We start from the raw sequence: 20,096 nt of genomic DNA on the forward strand, positions 1-20,096 counted from the left end.
TGTTTTCAAAAGTCAGCACCCCTCACCTCCCACCCACACTTGCTTCCCCCAGCTCACTTCTGAAAACCTTTTAGGATTATCAGAGCGGTATTAGAAATTCCCATGCAAGCATTTATTTTAGTATTCAGTGTTATCATTATTTACCTGGTTTGTGGTTTATTTTTCACAGATGGACTATATATTGACAATTTAAAATGCTGAAATAAAGATAACTTGCTGGAGGGCAAGCACTGTCTTAAAATTATTATTGTTTATTCCTTTATGGCAGTGAAGGGAGTGCCAGGGTAGGCACTATTTGAGCTATCAGGAAATCTTAATTAAAAAGAATTGAAAAATGTTAATCATACTATACTTAGGTTTCACCTCTCTAGATCCTTTGGTTTTTCTTTTTCTTTGTGCATCTGTTTGTATTCAGTCTTTTTTCAAATTATTTTAACTAAGAATTTTTAACTTGGTATTTTTCTGTACTATACAGTGACTCTGGGTTTCTTCCTGCCCTTTGGCGTATTTGTGCAAAGATGAGAGGGAATAGTTTAAGTCCTCTAATTTCATATGCTGCAGATTATAAAGCCACAGTCACGTGTTTTGTTTGCAGTTGTGCCTTCCATTCCTTGCTCAAGACTGGCACTGATAGGGAAGATCATTCATCCTCAGCAGCTCATGCACTCCTTTATTCATGCTGCAATGGGAATGACGATGGCTTGGTGTGCTGCGGTGATAACCAAGGGTCAATACAGTTTTCTTGTGGTTCCCTGCACTGTTACTGAGAGGTAATATTACATATACTTTTTCTAAGGGTGCTTGTTTAGTTACTAAGCCCAAAGTGACCTATATACATTAATAGTTTATGGACGTTCTTTACTTTCTGGACTTCAGTAAAAAGTGCTTTTTTATGTATATCGAATGTTTTTGATGTTTTATGTTTGTTGAATTCAACAATTTTTTTAAACCATTTATTTTGTACAAGGTACTATGCTAAATGCTTGGATTTGTTAGAATGATTCACACATGGACTGTAAGCTCCTTGAGAGTTGAGAACAGTAGGGGATTTAAGACCTGGACGCAAATAGATATAATAGGAGAGAAATAGGAATGTATGAGAAATAGTATTTAGTAGGAAGAAAGTGAAATGTGCAGATAAAAACATCTGGGGCTTCAGAAGGCAGGGAGGAATCCACACATGGCTTCATGGAGGAGGTGGTATTTCGGTTGGGGTTTGAAGGAAGGACAGTATGAGAAGAATGAAGAAAAAAATTTTTAATAATTAAAAATACCTTCTTCAGTAGAGTACTTTTATAATTTTGAAACTTATACAGTTCTTGACCAGATGGCATTGATGTAAATTTCAAGTTTATATTCTGACTTTAAAAGTCAAAAAAGTAATCTTAAGTTCTCTGTTATCCAGTGACTTTAAGACAGTATTCATGATTGCTACTGAATACTTGATTTCCTTTTGTCCCCCAGTTACATTATATAAGACAAGTTTTTTTCCTAATGCAATAAATTTTCTTTAGTGAAAAGAGTCCCCCTGAGGGATTGCCTAGTTATAAGAGCAACACAGAGAGAAGCCCAAAGTTACAGCATCTCTATCAGGTTATAGCCTTTATTTCGAATTCTTCAGTCCAGATGCAATTTACCAACTCAAAAGCACCATTGCTTACTGTCACAGGGGACTTTCTTACCCTTACCAGATTTCTGGAGGAGCAGAGCTAGAGCATTAACTAAAGGTCAAGTTCTCATGCATCAGGGAAAAGGGTTTTGTTAATCTTTTGCCCACACTTAACCCCTTTGTTAGAATTTGGGGCATTTCTTAAGTAATTAAGTCAAAGCTTTGCCTTCAGTAAATAATAAGCCTAAAGTAGTAATATGTGTCCCTGACTGTTGAATTAATAACCTAACTTTTCCCCTTCAGCTTAGATAGCCCTGCTGCACAAACCTGCTTAAATGAGTATCACCTTTTTTTTCTGCTGGCTGGAGCATTTATGGGCTATAGCTATAGCCTCCTGTATTTTATTAACAACATGAACTATCTTCCATTTCCCATCATACAGGTAAGCTATGATTTGAGTATTACTTTACAGAATTTGGCAGAGTTAAAATTGCCTTGGTGTTTGTATATATAACTGGCATCATCTGATTAATTCAAGATTTGATCAGCAAAACTTAGGACTGAGATCCTCAAAATGCCATTTGGAGAGTAGATCTTTGTCTTCATGAGACTTCAGTGTCTGTTTGAGAGCTGCAGTTGCCCTTCCTGCTGCCACTCTCAGAATACCTCTTTGCTCCACTCTTCCCCTCCGTGCTAGGTAGTGGCAGTTGCTGTGACCTAGCAGGGCTGGGGGAGGATGATGATGACATTCATGCAAAGTACCTCTGTGCAGCTGCCAGCTTCTTTTTGAACCTAAGAAGCTCATAAGCTTGAGAATGTACAACTAAGTATAGAATATGTCAGTTACTATCTCAAATCCTTTTCAGAACAAGGCTTGATGTGCATAAATAAAACAGTTTTGACTGGTTTGAGTGGGATAGGTTTTAAAAATTCTACTAGTTTGGTAGGAGCTGACTCTTCCTCTGGCAGGAGAGAGAAAGTTCGGTTGAGATTTTCCTGGTGCCATCAAGGCTTTCCCCAGCCTGTTGCTGCTATTCCTGACTGTGCTATTATTCGCTTCATTCCTGCTGTAGGGCATGCTGAGTACGGGGCTTTGGAGCAAAACGGTTAGAACCAGCCCCTTCCCACTAGGACGCAGTCCGGTAGGGAGGGAGGGGTATGCAAATAAATGATGTTCCACAAGAGTGTGTGAGAGTGTGACGGATTAGGATTCTCCTGGCTTAACTAAAATTTTCACATGCCTGTTGCATCCCTGAGAACAATCTGATGAAAATACACCTACTGCAAGGAGACAGTGCTCACAGGATCTGGTCCTTATCTGGATCTGGCCCTTATCTTCCTGCAGTCTGTGAGTTTATGAACAAAGAGTCCTATTTACAAATTCTTCACATCTTGTGAAGGTGAATTAAAGCAGAGTGTCAGCTTTGCCACCTCAGAATTTCAAAAGGAGAAACCCCCCCAAAATCCTGTATAGAAATATCCATGGTGAATCAGCTTTGATCCAAACATAGTTAAGAATGTAGGAAATGAAGAAAAAAAATTAGAGAAAAATGAGATTACCCCCAAATATCTTGCTCCTCCACGGACTTGTGTTGAAAGTAACCACCTATTTAACATCACGGGTGTGTAAGAGTGAACAAGGGGAGTCCAGGATTGACAGTACTGATAAATTATTGTTTCTACCATGTACTGTTACATTTGTAACATTTGACTACTAAATTTTTTGTAATAGCTTTTGATAAAATCTTAGATTCATTCTTGTGTATTCTTCCAGACCCTTTACTGTACATTTATATATATAGTAGCTCTAATAGTACATAGTTTGTGGGGTGGGATTTTCATAAATAGTTTTATATTGTACATATTATTCAGTAACTACTTTTTTCATATAACAGTATGAAAAATTAGATGTTTTTAAAAATCTAGTAATTTTAACCATTTACCATTAGTCCATTAGGGTTTTTTTCTATAAACTTGCCTATGCTACAAAAACCAGTTCTATTGCCCTTATTAAATTCTTAATGACAGACTGATAGGGAAAAGCAGAACGTTGGCATGGAGTAGGGGACAAAGAAATGGATTAATGCCAAGACAGGCTTGGCAAGTTATACGCCAACAAGACTATTTGAAAGTATTAAATGAGATAAGATTTATAGAGCCTGGCACATAGTAAATATTTGAATAGGCACAGGGTAGCTCATAGCCAAATCACAGAAGAACCCAACAGGGAATTGAAAAACACTTCAGCTTGGGAGCAAGAAGAGGGTTTATTAGCTGTTCTCTACGTATCTACTGAAATGTCTGCCTGCTTCCTTAGCTTCTCTGGACCCTTGAGAGTGATGATGGAGGTGAGAGCTGCAGTAGGAATGGTTTAGGGACTGTACCCTTTTTATTAGGGGGTTGAGGTGAGATGGTGGTAGCACCCAGTAACTGCATCGAATAGTGCAATTCCATGTCTTGGAGTTTGAAAATATCTGAATAAATCAGGATACTTGAAGCTGTATGGTTAGTGATCAAGCATTCATTTCACCTGGGCTGCTTTTTGTAAGATGCTGTGGGAATCTGCAGATGTGGTATGAAGACATAACCTCTACCTAAGGACTATAATTCTTTGCTGTCCTTTAGCTTCTGAAATCCTTAGAGAAGGATCAGCCTTAATATAAACACAAAAGAAGACCAGAATTTGGGAAGTCCATCTTTGGTTCATTGGGTTTCCTTAGATTCTTTCCAATAATTTAAAAATTATTTTTTCCATTGGCATTTTTAGGGTTGACAACCCTTGTTTCACAAGAAGTGTAATTTTTTCAGGAAAAACATTTCGTATTTTTTCATATTTGATTCTTTTCTCTTAGATTGTTAGCATAGGAAGGTACCCACTAAGGAGCTGTTTAGCTGGTTCAGCCTTCTTATCTCACAGATAATTAGATAGGAGACGAGGCTGACTTAACGTTATACAGAAAGAGGAAGCACAGAACTCGGGTCTCCCAATTCTTAGTCTCGTGTCTTCTTCACTACCTCCTATTTTTCTGTAAACAGCATGTGAAAAGTTTTAGTGTAAAGGCAGCATACATTATCTTTAAGGTTGCAGACTCTGAAGCCAGCCTGCCTGCATTAAAATCGCAGATTTTTTCTTTTGCTAGCTGGTAACACTGGTTAAGTTACTTACCCTCTCTGTGCCTTGGTTTTTTCATCTGTAAGATGGGGATAATAATAGAACCTCCTTCGTGGGGTTGTTGTGAGATTTAAATGGATTAATGCATTTAAAGTGCTTGGAACACTACCTGGTATGTGAAAAGCATCCAAAGAATGTTAGCTGCTATTGTTGTAATTATTATTATGTTTTTTGTACTTACTCCATCTCTGTAGTCCTTACTATAAGTATAGATTGATATTGTTAATTTTCTCATTTCTGATCTCATATCAATGAGATGTTGTATAATGTAAATATTAAATACTTTAACATCTGAAATGGATGATTTTTTTACCTCTGGAATAAACTTTGTCTTTTTATGCAGTGATTATGTTTTTGTGTGGACCGTTATAGTTATGTGCTTGCTTTGGAATAAAAAAGAACCTTTGTTTGAATGTCATTTGATTCTGGTTTTCTTTTCTTCCACAGCAATACAAGTTCTTGCGCTTCAGGAGGTCTCTGCCTTTGCTAGTTAAGCATAGTTGTGTGGAATCACTGTTCCTGCTTAGAAATTTCTGCATTGTGTATTATTTTCTTGGTAAGAATTTCTGCTTTTTGATACAGTATATGTATTAGCTCACAGCTCAGAAAATATCAAAGTCATTCTTGATTGTATTTGTATATTTCCTACAATTGTAGGTATGTGATTAGCCCAGCTGATTGCTTGTTTCGATTAAGTGTTTAGATTTAGATTCAAACGTTCAAAGACTAGTTAAGAGAGAATATTGTTACAGAAAATGTGGTATATACATACAATGGAATAATAGTCAACCTTAAAAAAGAAGGAAAGCCTGTCACATGCTACAACATGGATGAACCTTAAAGACATTATACTAAGTGAAATAAGCCAGGCGCAAAATGACAAATACTACATGATTCCACTTATACGAGGTGTCTAAAATAGTCAAGGGACTTCCCTGGTGGTCCAGTGGGTAAGACTCCAGACTCCCAATGCAGGGGGCCCAGGTTCGATCCTAGTTGGGGAACTAGATCCCACATGCATGCCACAACTAGGAGTCTGCATGCCGCAACTGTGAGCCTGCGTGCTGCAACGAAGATCCTGTGTGCCACAACTAAGACCTGGCGCAGTCAAAATAAATAAATAAATAAATATTTAAAAATATATAAATAAATAAAGTAGTCAAACTCTTAGAAATAGAAAGTAGAATAGTGGTTGCCAGGGGCTGGAGGGAGGGGAGAAGGGGGAGTTGTTCAATGGACATGGAGTTTCAGTTTTGCAAGGTGAAAAAGTTCTGGAGAGCTGTTGTATGACAAGGTGCCATACAGTGTATATACACTTAAAAGTGGTCAAGATGGTAAATTTTGTAATGTATTTTTTACCACATAAAAAGATATATCCTTTAAAAAAAAGAAAATATTGTATATCATTTAGTCATTACTCTATAAATAACATATTCCTTTTTATAACTTTTTGTAACTTGCTAACTAATACAACAGAAATACCCTGTTGCTAAGGGGACATTGTAGAATTTATTAACATGAATTTTAAGCACAAAGATGCAGCTTATTTAATATAACGAACAGTACAAGTTGAATGGAAACCTTAATCTCAATAGCAACATATATTAATATAAACAAAATCCAGCATTCTAAAATACTGTTTTCAGACTATAACATTTTCTGGTCCTACTTTTTTCTGTGGAATAATTTTACAAAATTGTTCTATTTGTGCATAGGCCATTCTGTTGTCTACTTTAAAAAATTTTTAGTTTATATAATCCATTTTTCTACGTAGCTTTTATAATTGTCATTTTAATGTTAACACTTTGTTGTTTTTTATTAACCTACTGCAATCAGCCTGGATGTTCCCCTGTTGTTGTATCAATACATTTGGGCTGACATAGCAGCTGTGTCAACATATTCATGCCAACTATTTCTTCTTTAATTCCAGTTATGTTTCATTCAGATTTCCAGTGTTACCACTTTTCATTTCTTTGTTGCACTTTGGTCTTTTGGGCCAGTTTCCTCTTTCAATTTTTCGTTTTGGTAAAGTGTCATGGAGATTTATCATGGCAGATAAGGAGGCAACACAACTACATGCTTTGCTGTCTGTGCCAGAACTGAATAACAGATGTGAGTGACTAATCACTAACAGACTTTGAAAGAAAGGATGTCCATCTGTTATCTATATACTGATTTGTGTACTACTGAAAAGCTAGAATTGCTATATTCAGTTATGCACAGCTAAGGCTACAGTAACTGAAATTTGAATTGTGTTGTTGCAGGCTGGTGTTATTAAACCACAGTAACTGAAATATGTACATGTTGGACGTGTGCAAAGCAAGGACTGCCTGTATTTAGAAATTACTCTCTTTTTCTGCCCATTCCTAATCAAAGTCTAGCATTTTGACTGAGGTCTTGGTGTCTACTTGGTCATCTCATCCACCTCATGTTCCAAAGCATGATTAAGATTTGTTTCATTAACTTTTTATGATTATAGCATGGTGTTTTTTCATTTCAGGCCACATTCCCAAAGCTTGGATTAGCACTGCTATGGACCTTCAGTTAGATGAGTAAGTGATCCTGAAAAGTCTAATTTTAATGCTTTTAATTCTCTCCATCCTTTTAGATGTTTGCTACTTTCCAGATGTTTTATTTAGATTTAGCCTTTAAATTTTTAAAAAAATTGCATTCTTTTTTTTTTTTTTTTTTTTTTTTGCGGTACGTGGGCCTCTCAATGCTGTGGCCTCTCCCGTTGCGGAGCACAGGCTCCGGACGCGCAGGCCCAGCAGCCATGGCCCATAGGCCCAGCCGCTCCGCGGCATGTGGGATCCTCCCAGACCGGGGCACGAACCCGCGTCCCCTGCATTGGCAGGCGGACTCCCAACCACTGCGCCACCAGGGAAGCCCCTGCATTCATTTTTGAATACACTTAGTTCACATAATTTAAAATTCCAATGGTATATAAAAGGGTATATGGTGAATCTGTTGGCCTCTGTCTCTAGTCACCTAGTTCCTTTCCCCAAAAATAAGCAATGATAATTCCTTTTTTGTTAGATACAGCTTTTATATAAGTGGATTTCTTGAGTTGCATGGACATACCTCTCTTTTGTTTTTCTCCTCAATAATCATTCTTTGCTATGTTGTGGTAGATGAGCACCATACTATGGTTTTACTCTAATTTTACCTGTGAGGAAACCAGATTTGAGTCAGGTCACGTGACCAGTTGAAGGTCATAAGTAGCAATGGAGTGACAGCATTGGGGTTTATTGTTCTAGTTATTCCTTATGCACTTTGCACATAGGCAAAGCTTTAATCTTTATTTAGCGAATAAATGTAAACTTCTCTATTAGTATTTGTTCTTTTAATTATTGGTTATTCCACTGTGATACTTTTGTATGATCGTAACTATTATCACTTTTGAGGAGTGGGAATATCGACATTAATGGATGTTTGAGGTATTATGGTTTCTCCAGTGTAGATTTCAAAAAATTCCTGACTTTTAAAAGTTGCTAGGTAAAATTTAGTTTTGTCTTCTGCTTAATCAGTATATATGAAACCAAACGTGTGGGTCATTTATTATGTTAGCCCAGGTTTTATACTTGGTCAAATGGAAAGAAAAAAATAATAATGGTATTGATAGAAATTTAATATAATACTTTTTTCCTCCTTTCACCTAAAAAATGTTTTGTTTGTATGGCAGTGCCTGATATTCTGGACTTAATGTATGCCAGGCCCTCAGTGATGCTTATTTAAAAGCAGAAAAAAAACTTTATCATCCCCACCGCCACCCCAACCCCAAGGAAGGTCAAGTACTACGCTGGGCACTCCTAACATAAACTGTTTTAAATCTCATAAAAGCCCTAAGAGGTAGAATGAAGAGATTATGCCACCATATGGATGAGGAAACTGAGGATAGGTTAGGTCAAGTGATTAACAAAATCACAACATTTACAAATAGCAGAGTCAGAGGTTCTAGTCCTGTTTTCACAATTGCTAAGTATGATTGTAGGATTATAATGACTTTGCAAATTGAGCTCTTCAAGGTTTTGGTAACATTGCCTGCATTCCCTTTATTTAGCATTCTAACAGAGTTTCTTAACTTATTTTAAAAGTAAAGTTTGTTATTTTTAGATAGTACTTTGTGTTCTTAACTACTATGAAACTGTTTATACATATACAGATAGAGCTGAAATCTGGTCCAGGAGAGGTGCTAGTCATGCTGAATGGTTTTTAAGTATCAAGCTACAAAACAACAATAATAAAATTTTACCCAGTCTCTAGGGGAGACTTCTTCCATCATAGAAAGTGACAGTGAAGATTTGGAATGCAAGAAACTAAGAGCTAGTTTAGGTCTGCTCTTCCCTTAAGGCTCCCTTGTGTACTTTATAAGAAGGTATTAGTGAAAGAACTGTACAGGGTACAAAAGGAGAGGAATCTATCACCATTATTATTTAGAAATAGGATTTGTTTGTTTCTCAGTGTAGGGCCTCATGTCTCTTAAATGCTTAGATTGTATTTTTCCTACAGGATTAAATAGTAATTTCTGCTTTCACAGGCAGTTTCATAGGCCTCTTGACACTGTGAGTGGCCTCTTGAATCTCTCATTACTTTACCATGTCTGGCTCTGTGGTGTCTTTGTCCTGATGACTTGGTACATCTCATGGATCCTCTTCAAAATCTATGCCACAGAGGTTAGTATTGAATTTTTTGTCAGTACTTTCCTGTTTTGGAGTGCAGAGGTTTATTTTTAGTAGAGCACTGATCAGCATGTTGTTGTGCCCAAAGCCATTTTGAGAAGTTGGGTTTTGGTTTTTCTTCTGAGATTTCATAAGGCATGTATCTTTTATAACCATCATTTATTTGTATTTTTTTCTGAGGAACAGTGTTAGTGTTCTTAATGTTTGAAAACTAAACTGAATGAACTGTTAGTGGTACTTACTATGTTTTATCTATAGTGTAATTCTCATCTGAAAGTTTCTATTTCTCTACTGAGCATATACTAGATCGGCCTGAATTTTAAATTAATTTTACATGCTATTGATATAGATACTGTTGATCAGTATTAAAATATTTAAATATAAGGAAGGCAATAAAATACTTGTTCTTTTTTTTTTTTTTTTTTTTTTTTGCGGTACGCGGACCTCTCACTGTTGTGGCCTCTCCCGTTGCGGAGCACAGGCTCAGCGGCCATGGCTCACAGGCCCTGCCGCTCTGCGGCACGTGGGATCTTCCCAGACCGGGGCACGAACCCGTGTCCCCTGCATCGGCAGGCGGACTCTCAACCACTGCGCCACCAGGGAAGCCCAAAATACTTGTTCTTTGAAGGAACTTTTAAAAATTTATATTGAAGAAATGATTTTAAATGAGTAGGAATTGCATTGTCTTCATCATCCAAATGTTTGTCTTAGAAAATGAGTGTTTCTGTTTTATTTTACCATCTCTGTAGGTTTGTACCCTCCAGTGACTTCAGAGAATTTTTTCTTAAATTTGTTTCTATTATTGGAAGTCAGAGATCTAGTAAAATTGGGAAAGTAACATGTTAGAAGGTAGTGTATTTGGGTACATGTAATTTTAATGCAATCTGTTTTTGCAAGGAACACTAAAGATGTTAGTTTGGTTGTATTGTCTCCTTTATAATAAATTTCAAATAGTGCTAATTTACTGAATGTAATTAAGTCATGAAAATAATCATTCCATAGTCTTTATATTTGATTATATTTGATAGGCTCGTCTGTTCCCTGTTCAACCACCATTTTCAGAAGAGTCAGATGAATGCCTCCCGAAAGTTTTAAACAGCAGTCCTCCCCTCATCATAAAGGTAGCGGAACTATGCATTTTGTGTCTTTACACAGTCATCTCTAACTTACCTTATGGAATAGACTTAATGTTTGCATAATTAAGTATTTCGATATATTTTTTGAGGGCCTAGAATATTCTAATACTGTAAAAAGTATTGTAAAAATCACCTACATGCTACATTAAATGCTGTTTACTTTTTCAGTTTTCATTCCAAGTGACTAAGATGCAAGTATATATTGCAACGTATGTGTATAAGCTAGACTAATTCTATATTTAGGAGAGATATAAAAATATTTCAAGCATGAAATATAATGATATACAACCATATACGTTAGCTTTTCACAAATTCTTCATGGTAGCAAAACAAAACACTGATTTTTTTTTTTTTAATCATTGGTTTAAGGTATATTTTCACTCATATAGAATTGTTGGCTGTTATGATCAAAGGAAGTACTTGATAGTGTGTACATATTCAATGAACTCTCTTAAAATTTGAATAATGATAATAATCCTAAAACAAATTTTAATCAAAAGAGTCTAAAGAAGTTGCAGTACGTTTATAAATCAACCTAAGTGAGAATAAATTGTTTTGATTTAAGTTTCATTTTGAAATTTTAAAAGTAGAACTACAATATACATGATCTTGTTAAGAGGTCATAGTACTTAAAAAAGAATTAAAATAGAACCTAGAGTTTGGATTACACTCTAGAAAAGTTGTAAACTAATAAGAAAATGACCCACTAAGGTTCTGATTACCTTTAAATATCAATTATGACTAATTTATTAGATAAACAAAAATATCAGTTACTCATTTGGTTATTTAAAAGATCTTTATTTACTGGGCAGATGTTAGTCACTGCTAGTTGCTTAGGGTGTAATGATGAATAAGACAAAGCACAGCCTAATGGAAAAGGCAGATACACAAAATAATGAAAATTTACTGTGGTAAGTGCAGTGGGAACCACTTACTCTGCTTGGGACCAAAGCAGGAAACCTTCGCAGAAGGGATGGTATCTTGAATGATGAGTAAAGTGGTTTGCCAGGGAACAAAATGAAGATTTTGAGTAAAAAAGTACAGCATATGTTGTGTCTCTACTGTGTGCCTGGGCACTGCTTTTGGACGTGGCAGCGAGCAAAACATTGTCCCTGCCTCACAGTTTAGTGGGTGGAACCCGGTGAGACAAGTAAGCAGGCAGTTACAATAAATTATGGTAAGTACCATGGTTGAGAGCTGTGTGAGTACATGTTTTTGCCGGGGAGGCCAGGGAAGTTCCAGGAGGAAGTGGTGTTTTAAGTTTCCCACTATAAGGTGGGAAGGAACACAGAGAGTTCCGTAGTTCCTCGGTAGCTGGAGCCCACAGTGACTAGGGTAGCCTACAGAGGGTAGAGGCAAGAAGGTTCTGGAAGTCTAGAAAGGAAGGTTATGGTTCTGAAAAGTATTTCCTTCATGAAAAATTTCAACTGATTTCCCCTTAGATATGTAGTATTGAGCCCCATTCATAAATAAGATTTTATATAGAGGTTAAAAAAATTAAATAGTGTGTATTTTTTTCCCTTTCAGTATTTGGCCTTGCAGGACCTGATGTTGCTTTCTCAATATTCTCCTTCACGAAGACAAGAAGTTTTTAGCCTTAGCCAGCCAGGTATTGCTAAAAATAATAGACCTAATAGGAACTGAGTATGTGTGTGCAGAAAGTGTTCCACTTAAAGTTTGGTGAGCTTGATATACTTATTAAAATATCACACATCATTAAATATCACACATATTTAATAATACTTCCATTAAATGAAGTATTGATTTAAACATTGTACAACTGTTTGCATTGCTGTGGTTAGAAATTATATTTCCAGGAAAAGTATTTTTAAATTTTTATATTATTTCCTTCTGTCCTCTCATTCCCTTCACCTGAAGAAATTATGAGGTAGGCTGACAGTTTTAGAGCAGAAAAGTACAGTTTAAGAATCCCAGAAGTTTTAATGCTATAAGGGGTCTTAAAAATCAGATGGTTTAATCCTTATGGAGGACCTAAGTCTGAGAGAGATTAAAATGGCTTAATAAAGTTAATGTCAGAGTTGGAATAAGAAATTCTGTTATTTGACTCTTAAGTGCAGAGCTCCCCCTTCCTGCCATGCAACTTTGCCTTCCTTTTTAAAAAAAGAAGTGAAAAGAAACTATCAATAGACTTGATGGTGATAGGCCCAAGGACACTCTTGGCAACTCTGAAACACTTCTTCATTGTTACTTACCGAGCTCCTCCAGACTGCAGCTGGGCCAGTAGTGCTCTGCCTTGTTCCTAGAGGGAAAGCCTTCCAGCCTAGCACCAGTGGGGACAGAACCTGGGTAGCTTTACATCTCTGTAATAAGCTCTTCATTATTTTGCCAAACTCGCCAATTCCCACATTATAAAATAAACCTATAGTTACATGTTACATGGAAATAAAATCCAGTTATATAAAAATATAGATGATTGGAGCCACTCTCCTTTTGGTAGTATGAAAAATCCAGTGCTGATGCTGTGGAAAATTAACTGTAGCAATACTTTTCTAGCAGACTGAGGTTTACTTAAGAATTCTCTATACACTAAATGTTTTCACAAGATATTCAAGTAAACCGTACCAGGGTGGCATGTTCTCTGCCAGAGAACATATTATTAAAATGTAACTGGTCATAGAAATAGAGATGAGATTTGTGGTTACCAGAGGCAAGGGGTGGGGGTGGGGGAACTAGATGAGGGCAGTCAAAAGGTACAAACTCCCAGTTATAAGATAAGTAAGTACTAAGGATGTAATGTACAACATGATAAATATAATTAACACTGCTGTATGTTATATATGAAAATTGTTAAGAGAGTAAATCCTACGGGTTCTCATCACAGGGAAAATTTTTTTTTTCTATTTCTTTAATTTTGTATCTATAAGAGTTGATGGATGTTCACTAAACTTAGTGTGATAACCATTTCATGATGTATGTAAGTCAAATCATTATGCTGTATACTTTAAGCCTAATACAGTGCTGTATGTCAGTTATATCTGAAAACTGGAAGAAAAAAAATGTAACTGGACCATTACATAGTTCCTTACTGGTCCTGCGATACAGCGGTAAAAAACGTCCTGGGGGGCTTTCCTCGTGGCTCAGTGGTTAAGAACCTGCCTGCCAATGCAGGGGACACAGGTTCGAGCCCTGGTCCGGGAAGATCCCACATGCCATGGACAGCTAAGCCCGTGGACCACAACTACTGAGCTGGCACTCTAGAACCCACGAGCCACAACTACTCAAGCTGCGCACCTAGAGCCCGTGCTCTGCAGCAAGAGAAGCCACTGCAACGAGAAGCGCACGCACCTCAACGAAGAGTAGCCCCCGCTCACTGCAACTAGAGAAAGCCCATGTGCAGCAACAAAGACCCAACGCAGCCAAAAATAAATAAATAAAGAAATTAAAAAAAAAATAATTTAGGAAAAAAAATGTCCTGGGGCCTATTGATGGAGTATTTTGTTTGTTTTCAGGTTAAGTGGTATTCCTCTTAAGTTGTAAATGGGAAGAAAGATTTAAGGAGGGACCTAAGTGAAGAGAGAATGATTGTTTAATGCCCAGGATGGAGAAACCAGTTTTCAGTGGACTCCTCTGCTATTCTCAACGCACAGTCGATTTTTGCATGACAGCTATTGGAGATAAAGATTTTAGAAAATCAAAAGATAATGAGAATTAAGGGAATTTTTAAGAGTGTGGATCACAGTAGTTAAATAATAAGATAGCAGATACATAAACACTCAGTATAAAGTATGATCACTGTCAAATAGTGTGTCACTTCTATAGATGTAATAGCAAATAAGGGCTCTTTTGCAAATGAAAATGTAAGGAAGCACAGTGGGTGAGCCACAGCAATTTAGAGGTCACTGGGGGCCATGGGGTGCTTCTCATTAGACATGTTCATTGTCATAAGTCTTCAGTCTGTTCAGTACTGCTAGTGAAGTAACCTGGGTCTTTTTCACTCAAACTGTGCAACAATGTTTGGCTTTATTTTAGCAACCAATTTGAGAATGGTTTTTTTTAATGGTAAAATAGCAAATTTTTGCTTGTAGACTTTTAGGAAAATTATTTCATCCAAATATTTATTGAACTCCTGCTGTGTATTAGATGGCATGAGTGTAAATGGTAGCTTGACTGAGAAAAGTGGGCCCTGATGCGAAGTGTAATATAGCATTTCTTGTTGATTTTTCTCCTCATTTTGAGAGGAGACCATAAGATTATCTACATTTTAAAAGCTGGTATTTGGACCTCCTAGGTGGACATCCCCACAGTTGGACAGCCATTTCAAGAGAGTGTTTGAATCTTTTAAATGATATGACTCAGAAACTTGTACTCTATCAAGAAGCTGCTGCTACAAATGGGAGAGTGATGTCTTCATCCTACCCAGTGGAACCTAAGAAATTGAATTCTCCAGGTAACTCCTAATACTACTAAGAGAGGGGAAAGCACTTACATTTTATTTCCTACGGAAGGTAACAGTAGTTAATGTAAGGGTATGTATATAAGTGTGAAGTATATACTTCTAGGGAAAATTGATCCAATATATGGGATATTGTACTGAATCAAGAAAAAGGCCTGGGTACTATTGTAGATTGAAAAAATTAAGTCCAGTGTGGTGGTGGTGGTGTTAAAAAGGCTAACAAAATGTTAATCATCAAATAGAGGACTTCAGCTTACTCTAGTAGAGAGCCAGGTGAATCTTTACAGGTAATACTGGATGCTGCTGTGATTGCAGTATCCCAGAGATAAAAAGTTCCTGGGCGGTGCCCAGAGAGGAGCAACTGCAATGACTCGGTGATTTGGGGATGGGGGCATCACATTCATTGTTTTAAGATAGCTTGATATAATGTTTGAAAGATGAAAGCTGAGAGGAAAAAGTACAGGTGGAGGAACCTATGCTATTTCACAAAACACCTTAAGTAGACAATACGTAGGAAGGTAAGACTGATAAAAAGACTTAATGTTCCAGTGCCTTTTGGAGCCAGGCATTTAATGAAAATGGGCAGAACTGGCTGGGTGAGGACTGTGGTAAACTTGAGAGCACAGTCTTCATCTGAAATGGGAAGCTGCGGGTTAGCTTCAGTCCATTGTTCCCATATGGAAATTTGGACCCAGTATCTGAACTTCTGGGCTTTTTTTTTCTTTTAAAGAGAAGCCTGAAGAAGTTTTAGGGAAAATCTACCACTTTTAAACATTGGCACCTAATCTTGATATTTAAAAAAATCACTATATGGGCCAAAGCAAACACATCTCTGTCTTTGACTTCATTACTCTGCTGGGGTCATAGACCAAAAACAAAGAGATTACAAAAGAAAAGTGATTTAGATAAGTTCATGAGTGTCAGATTTTAGAAGATTCTAGAGTGTTTCAGATGTTCTTAGCATTCAGATTAGCATTTATTTATTCAGCAAGCATTTATTGAATGCCTACCATGTACCAAGCACTGTGCTAGAAGCCAAAGAGTTGAAGATGAAAAAACATTCTTGGAACTGACCTTTTCGTGGGAGGCACACGAATAATGACAAGACAATGTAACTGCTAAAAGGAAGTCTGTCAAAAAGGAGTCTGAATGGGTAGGATGATGTTTGATAATGAAAGGAGGAGTTTAAATTTTATCCTTTAGATGTGGCACTGTTAGAGAATTTTGAGTAGCTATAGTTACATCAAATTAGCATGTTAGAAAGATCATTGTAATTCTGAGTTGGGGGAGATCCTGGGCCAGACCAAATATGGATTATCCATTATTTTAAATTGTTGTCATATCCCATTACTCAGTCAAAATTTGCCTCTAATTTTGAGGAATAACCGCAAAACTTAAAAACCCCAATCTTAATTTGTAAATCGATTCTCCAAATATTTGTTATTGCCATTAACCCTTAAAGAGTCATGTCATGAAAATTTGGTACTTTAAATGTTTGATGTCTTATGCCAGTTTTATTAAAAAGATAGAATACTAGTGTAATTTATTTGTCTTTGTGCCTTGTACTGGAGTGGCAGAAAGATGTTCTTCTATTTTTGTGCAAGAGACTCTATAAATTGGTACAGTTATGAGATAACTTTTGAAGAAGCTGTTTACAGATCAGATTTGTAGGCAAATGAGTCTCTGGTGTGACTTCTGTTAACTTGAAAGAACTCTGGGGAAAATGGGATAAGATTAGCACTCTCTCTGTACATTTTCACACTGTAGATTTGATTCAGCCAAGTAATAGTTACAGTAAGATCATGCAGTAACCCTGGGCATATTCTAATGCAATAAGGTTGTTGCCATTTGAAAAAAAAGTATAAGTTGATAGGTTCACTCAAAGCAGCTTAGAGTTAGAAAAATTGACCTTGAAGATGAAGATACTTGTTTAGAGAAAAAAAACGTGGGCTGTACCACCCTGACAGAAAAAGATGTATAAAGCTCCTTGAGTGGTCACCAAGTTGCAGTAGTAAAATATGGATGTTGAGAATGTAAACCTAAATGGAAACAATCTACAGAGCCTTGGTTAAATGAGTTAAACAAAGAATTGAGATGTGTAAAATTTGAGAACCTCCACAGTGGCCTGCTTTGATCAGGTTGCCTCTTCAGCACTGGATCTGTTCTTTTACAGAAGAAACTACTTTTCAAACCCCCAAGTCTAGCCAGATGCCTCGGCCTTCAGTGCCATCATTAATTAAGACATCGCTGTTCTCCTCAAAATTGTCTACACCTGATGTTGCAAGTCCCTTGGCGACCCCATTTGGCTCTAGTGTAGTGAATCGGATGACTGGGATTTTTGATGTAAACACGTGCTATGCGTCACCTCAAAGTCCTCAGCTTACAAGAAGAGGGCCAAGATTATGGACTTCGGCTTCTGGTGAGGACTATTTATTTTCTAAAATTTGAAATGTCATAGTTACAGAGAATCAGGCTAAGTTTTCACCTTCTTGGGTTTTTTTTTTGTAGGTCAGCAAATGACTGAATATTCTAATCCTTCTCCATCTACCTCTGTTAGTGCTGAGGGTAAGACAGTGAGACAGCCCAATATGATTTATTCATGGATTCAGAATAAACGTGAACAGGTAGGATGATACGGGTATGGGATTTATAGTTACATGTAACATTGAGAGAATCAAGGATCTCACTTAAGTAAGCCATTAGGAATAAATAGGACTTTGGGGATGCTTAATGTGTTAAGTTGACCCATATAAAATTGCCAGTATTTGACTGGTTTTGAGTTATAAAATTGCAATTTCATTTGGCTTAACCTAATACAGTGCCTTTGATCTGTGAATTCTTTCATTTAAGAGATATTTATTGAGCTCTTCATCTATGTAGGGTGTGGTTTTAGGTATTGGGGAAACAGCAAACAAAAGTCCCTGACCATATGTTTACATTCTAGTGAGGGGAAAGAGGTGAGCAAGCAAGTGTATTACATTTCTTTGAATATAAAAAATGCAGTTTATGCTTGAATAACTCGGGTTTGAACTGTGTGTCCACTTATATGTGGATTTTTTTTCAGTAGTAAATACTACAATACTACTCGATTGCAGTTGGTTGAATCCACTGATGTGGAAAACTGTGGATACAGAGAACGGATTGTAAGTTATAGGTGGATTTTCAACTACAAGAGGGTCAGTGTCCCTAACAACCGAGTTTTTCCAAGGGTCAACTGTACTATTAATTGTAAGACTTACTTTACGTACCACTAAGAAAAAAAAGTTGCCAGTTAAACCGTGACATGCTATTGACTATAAGATGGCATCCTGATATGTCATGTGCAAAATATGAAAAATATATGTCTTAAAAGGGAAGAAATTTGATGTCTTACGTGCTATGTAGGAAAATAGAGCAGGTAAAGGAGACCAGTACCTAGGGGAAGAGAGTACTATTTTATATGGTGTGATCAGGGGACATTTCATTGATAGGGTGACTCTTGATCAGAGGCCTGAAGGGAGGGCAGGGAACAGCAAAATGCAAAGGCCCTCAGGTGGGAGTAGGATTGGCTTGCATGAGGAACGGTATGGACACTAGTGTGTCCAGAGCAGAGTGAGGGGAGAGTGGTAGGTGGGTGGTGAGATAAGACATGTAGCGGGCACCCAGAGCTCGTCAGGCCCATTAGCCGTTGGAAAGACTGACATTTTCTCTGAATGTGATGGATAGCCACTGCATGGTTTTACCCACAAGAATGACATGATGTAAATTTACATTTTGAAAAACGCTGCTATGTTGAGACTAGATCCTCAGAGGGCAGGAGTGGAAGCAGAGGGACAGTAGTAAAGCTGTTAAAGTAATCTAGGGGGAGATGATGGTCTCTGTGACCAGAGTGGTTGTGGTGGAGACTAAAATGTGATCAAGGTCTGGATATATTTTGAAGGTAGATGTAATAGGACTTGCTTATGGTTTGGTTGTGGTGTGAAAGAGTCAGTGTTGATACTAAAGTTTTTGGCCTGAGGATCTGAAATAATGTAGTTGCAGTTTATTGAGTTGCAATTTACTGATGATTCTGGAAGAAGAGATTTGATAGGGGTAAGGTAGGGAAATCATGAGTTTGATTTTAGACATGTCAATTTTGAGATACTTACTAGACAACCAAGTGAAAATACTGAATAAGATATGAGACATACATCTGGAGTCTAGGGGAAAGTCCAGGTTAGAAATGAAATTTTGGAAGTCATCAGAATATAAAAGCCATGAGACTCCGTGAAAATTCTTGGGGAATATAGATATAGAAGAAGAGAGATGCAAGAACCGGGACCCTCTAATGACGAGGTCTGGGAGATGAGAAGGAATAGCAAAGGAGCACCGTTGAGATGAGAAAGAACCAAGAAGTGTTTCAGACAGAAGTGAGTGTCAGAGATGATGCTGATAGGTAGCATGAGACTCAAACTAAGAATGAACTGTTGCGCTAGAAATGTGGAGGTCATTGAGTACTTGACAAGAGCTACTGGGTGGAGTAGAGGGGATGAACACCTGATTGGCGTGGGTTCAGGAGAGACTGGGAGAGGAATTGGAAACCACAAGAAAAGCTAGATCTTTCAAGGAGTTTTGCTATAAGGGGAACAGAGAAATGGGGTAGTAGCTGGGAGGAGTTGAGGGGTCAAAGAAGGGTTTTATTTTTTAGGATGGGAGAAATAATATCATGTTCATTGATAGAATGATCAATTAATAGAGAGGGCAGAACTGAAGGCATTTTACAAAACTTCAGGATCCCATATGGCTCTATATGCCATAAGTACTGCTATGTCATGAATTTACTTTCAAGTCAGTTGGGGTATATAGCTTTTAGCTTAATATTAAGAAAATTGTTTTCCCTGTAAATATCAACTAGTAGAAAACCACTTCATGTCTTAAGATCTTTTTTTTTTTGGTAGGGGAAACATGCTCTTTTTTGGTATTAAGAGGTAACGGGTAAGACAGTTGTAGAGAATTGAGAAAGAATATGGTCTTAGAAAATATCACCAGAACCACTTAGAGTTCCTTTTTTATTATGACAGGGCTTAAATATGAGGGCTAGACATGTGTACATGGGAATGCAGTTTAG

The 20,096-nt window shown here is 37.2% G+C and overlaps 1 protein-coding gene across 1 annotated transcript in view; it reads left to right on the top strand.

Annotated features, from left to right (window-relative positions):
- NDC1 (NDC1 transmembrane nucleoporin) overlaps window positions 1–20,096 on the top strand; it is a 48,427-nt gene that overhangs the window by 6,807 nt on the left and 21,524 nt on the right. Inside the window, exons 4-13 of the mRNA XM_030870197.3 lie at window positions 596–770; window positions 1,913–2,051; window positions 5,229–5,337; window positions 7,282–7,333; window positions 9,319–9,454; window positions 10,489–10,581; window positions 12,124–12,205; window positions 14,846–15,004; window positions 17,184–17,429; window positions 17,519–17,634. Of these exons, the coding sequence (XP_030726057.1) occupies window positions 596–770; window positions 1,913–2,051; window positions 5,229–5,337; window positions 7,282–7,333; window positions 9,319–9,454; window positions 10,489–10,581; window positions 12,124–12,205; window positions 14,846–15,004; window positions 17,184–17,429; window positions 17,519–17,634 (1,307 nt within the window). The remainder of the gene's footprint in view (window positions 1–595; window positions 771–1,912; window positions 2,052–5,228; window positions 5,338–7,281; window positions 7,334–9,318; window positions 9,455–10,488; window positions 10,582–12,123; window positions 12,206–14,845; window positions 15,005–17,183; window positions 17,430–17,518; window positions 17,635–20,096) is intronic.

This window comes from Globicephala melas, chromosome 1 (genome assembly GCF_963455315.2).
Source record: "Globicephala melas chromosome 1, mGloMel1.2, whole genome shotgun sequence".
NCBI classification, from domain to species: domain Eukaryota; kingdom Metazoa; phylum Chordata; class Mammalia; order Artiodactyla; family Delphinidae; genus Globicephala; species Globicephala melas.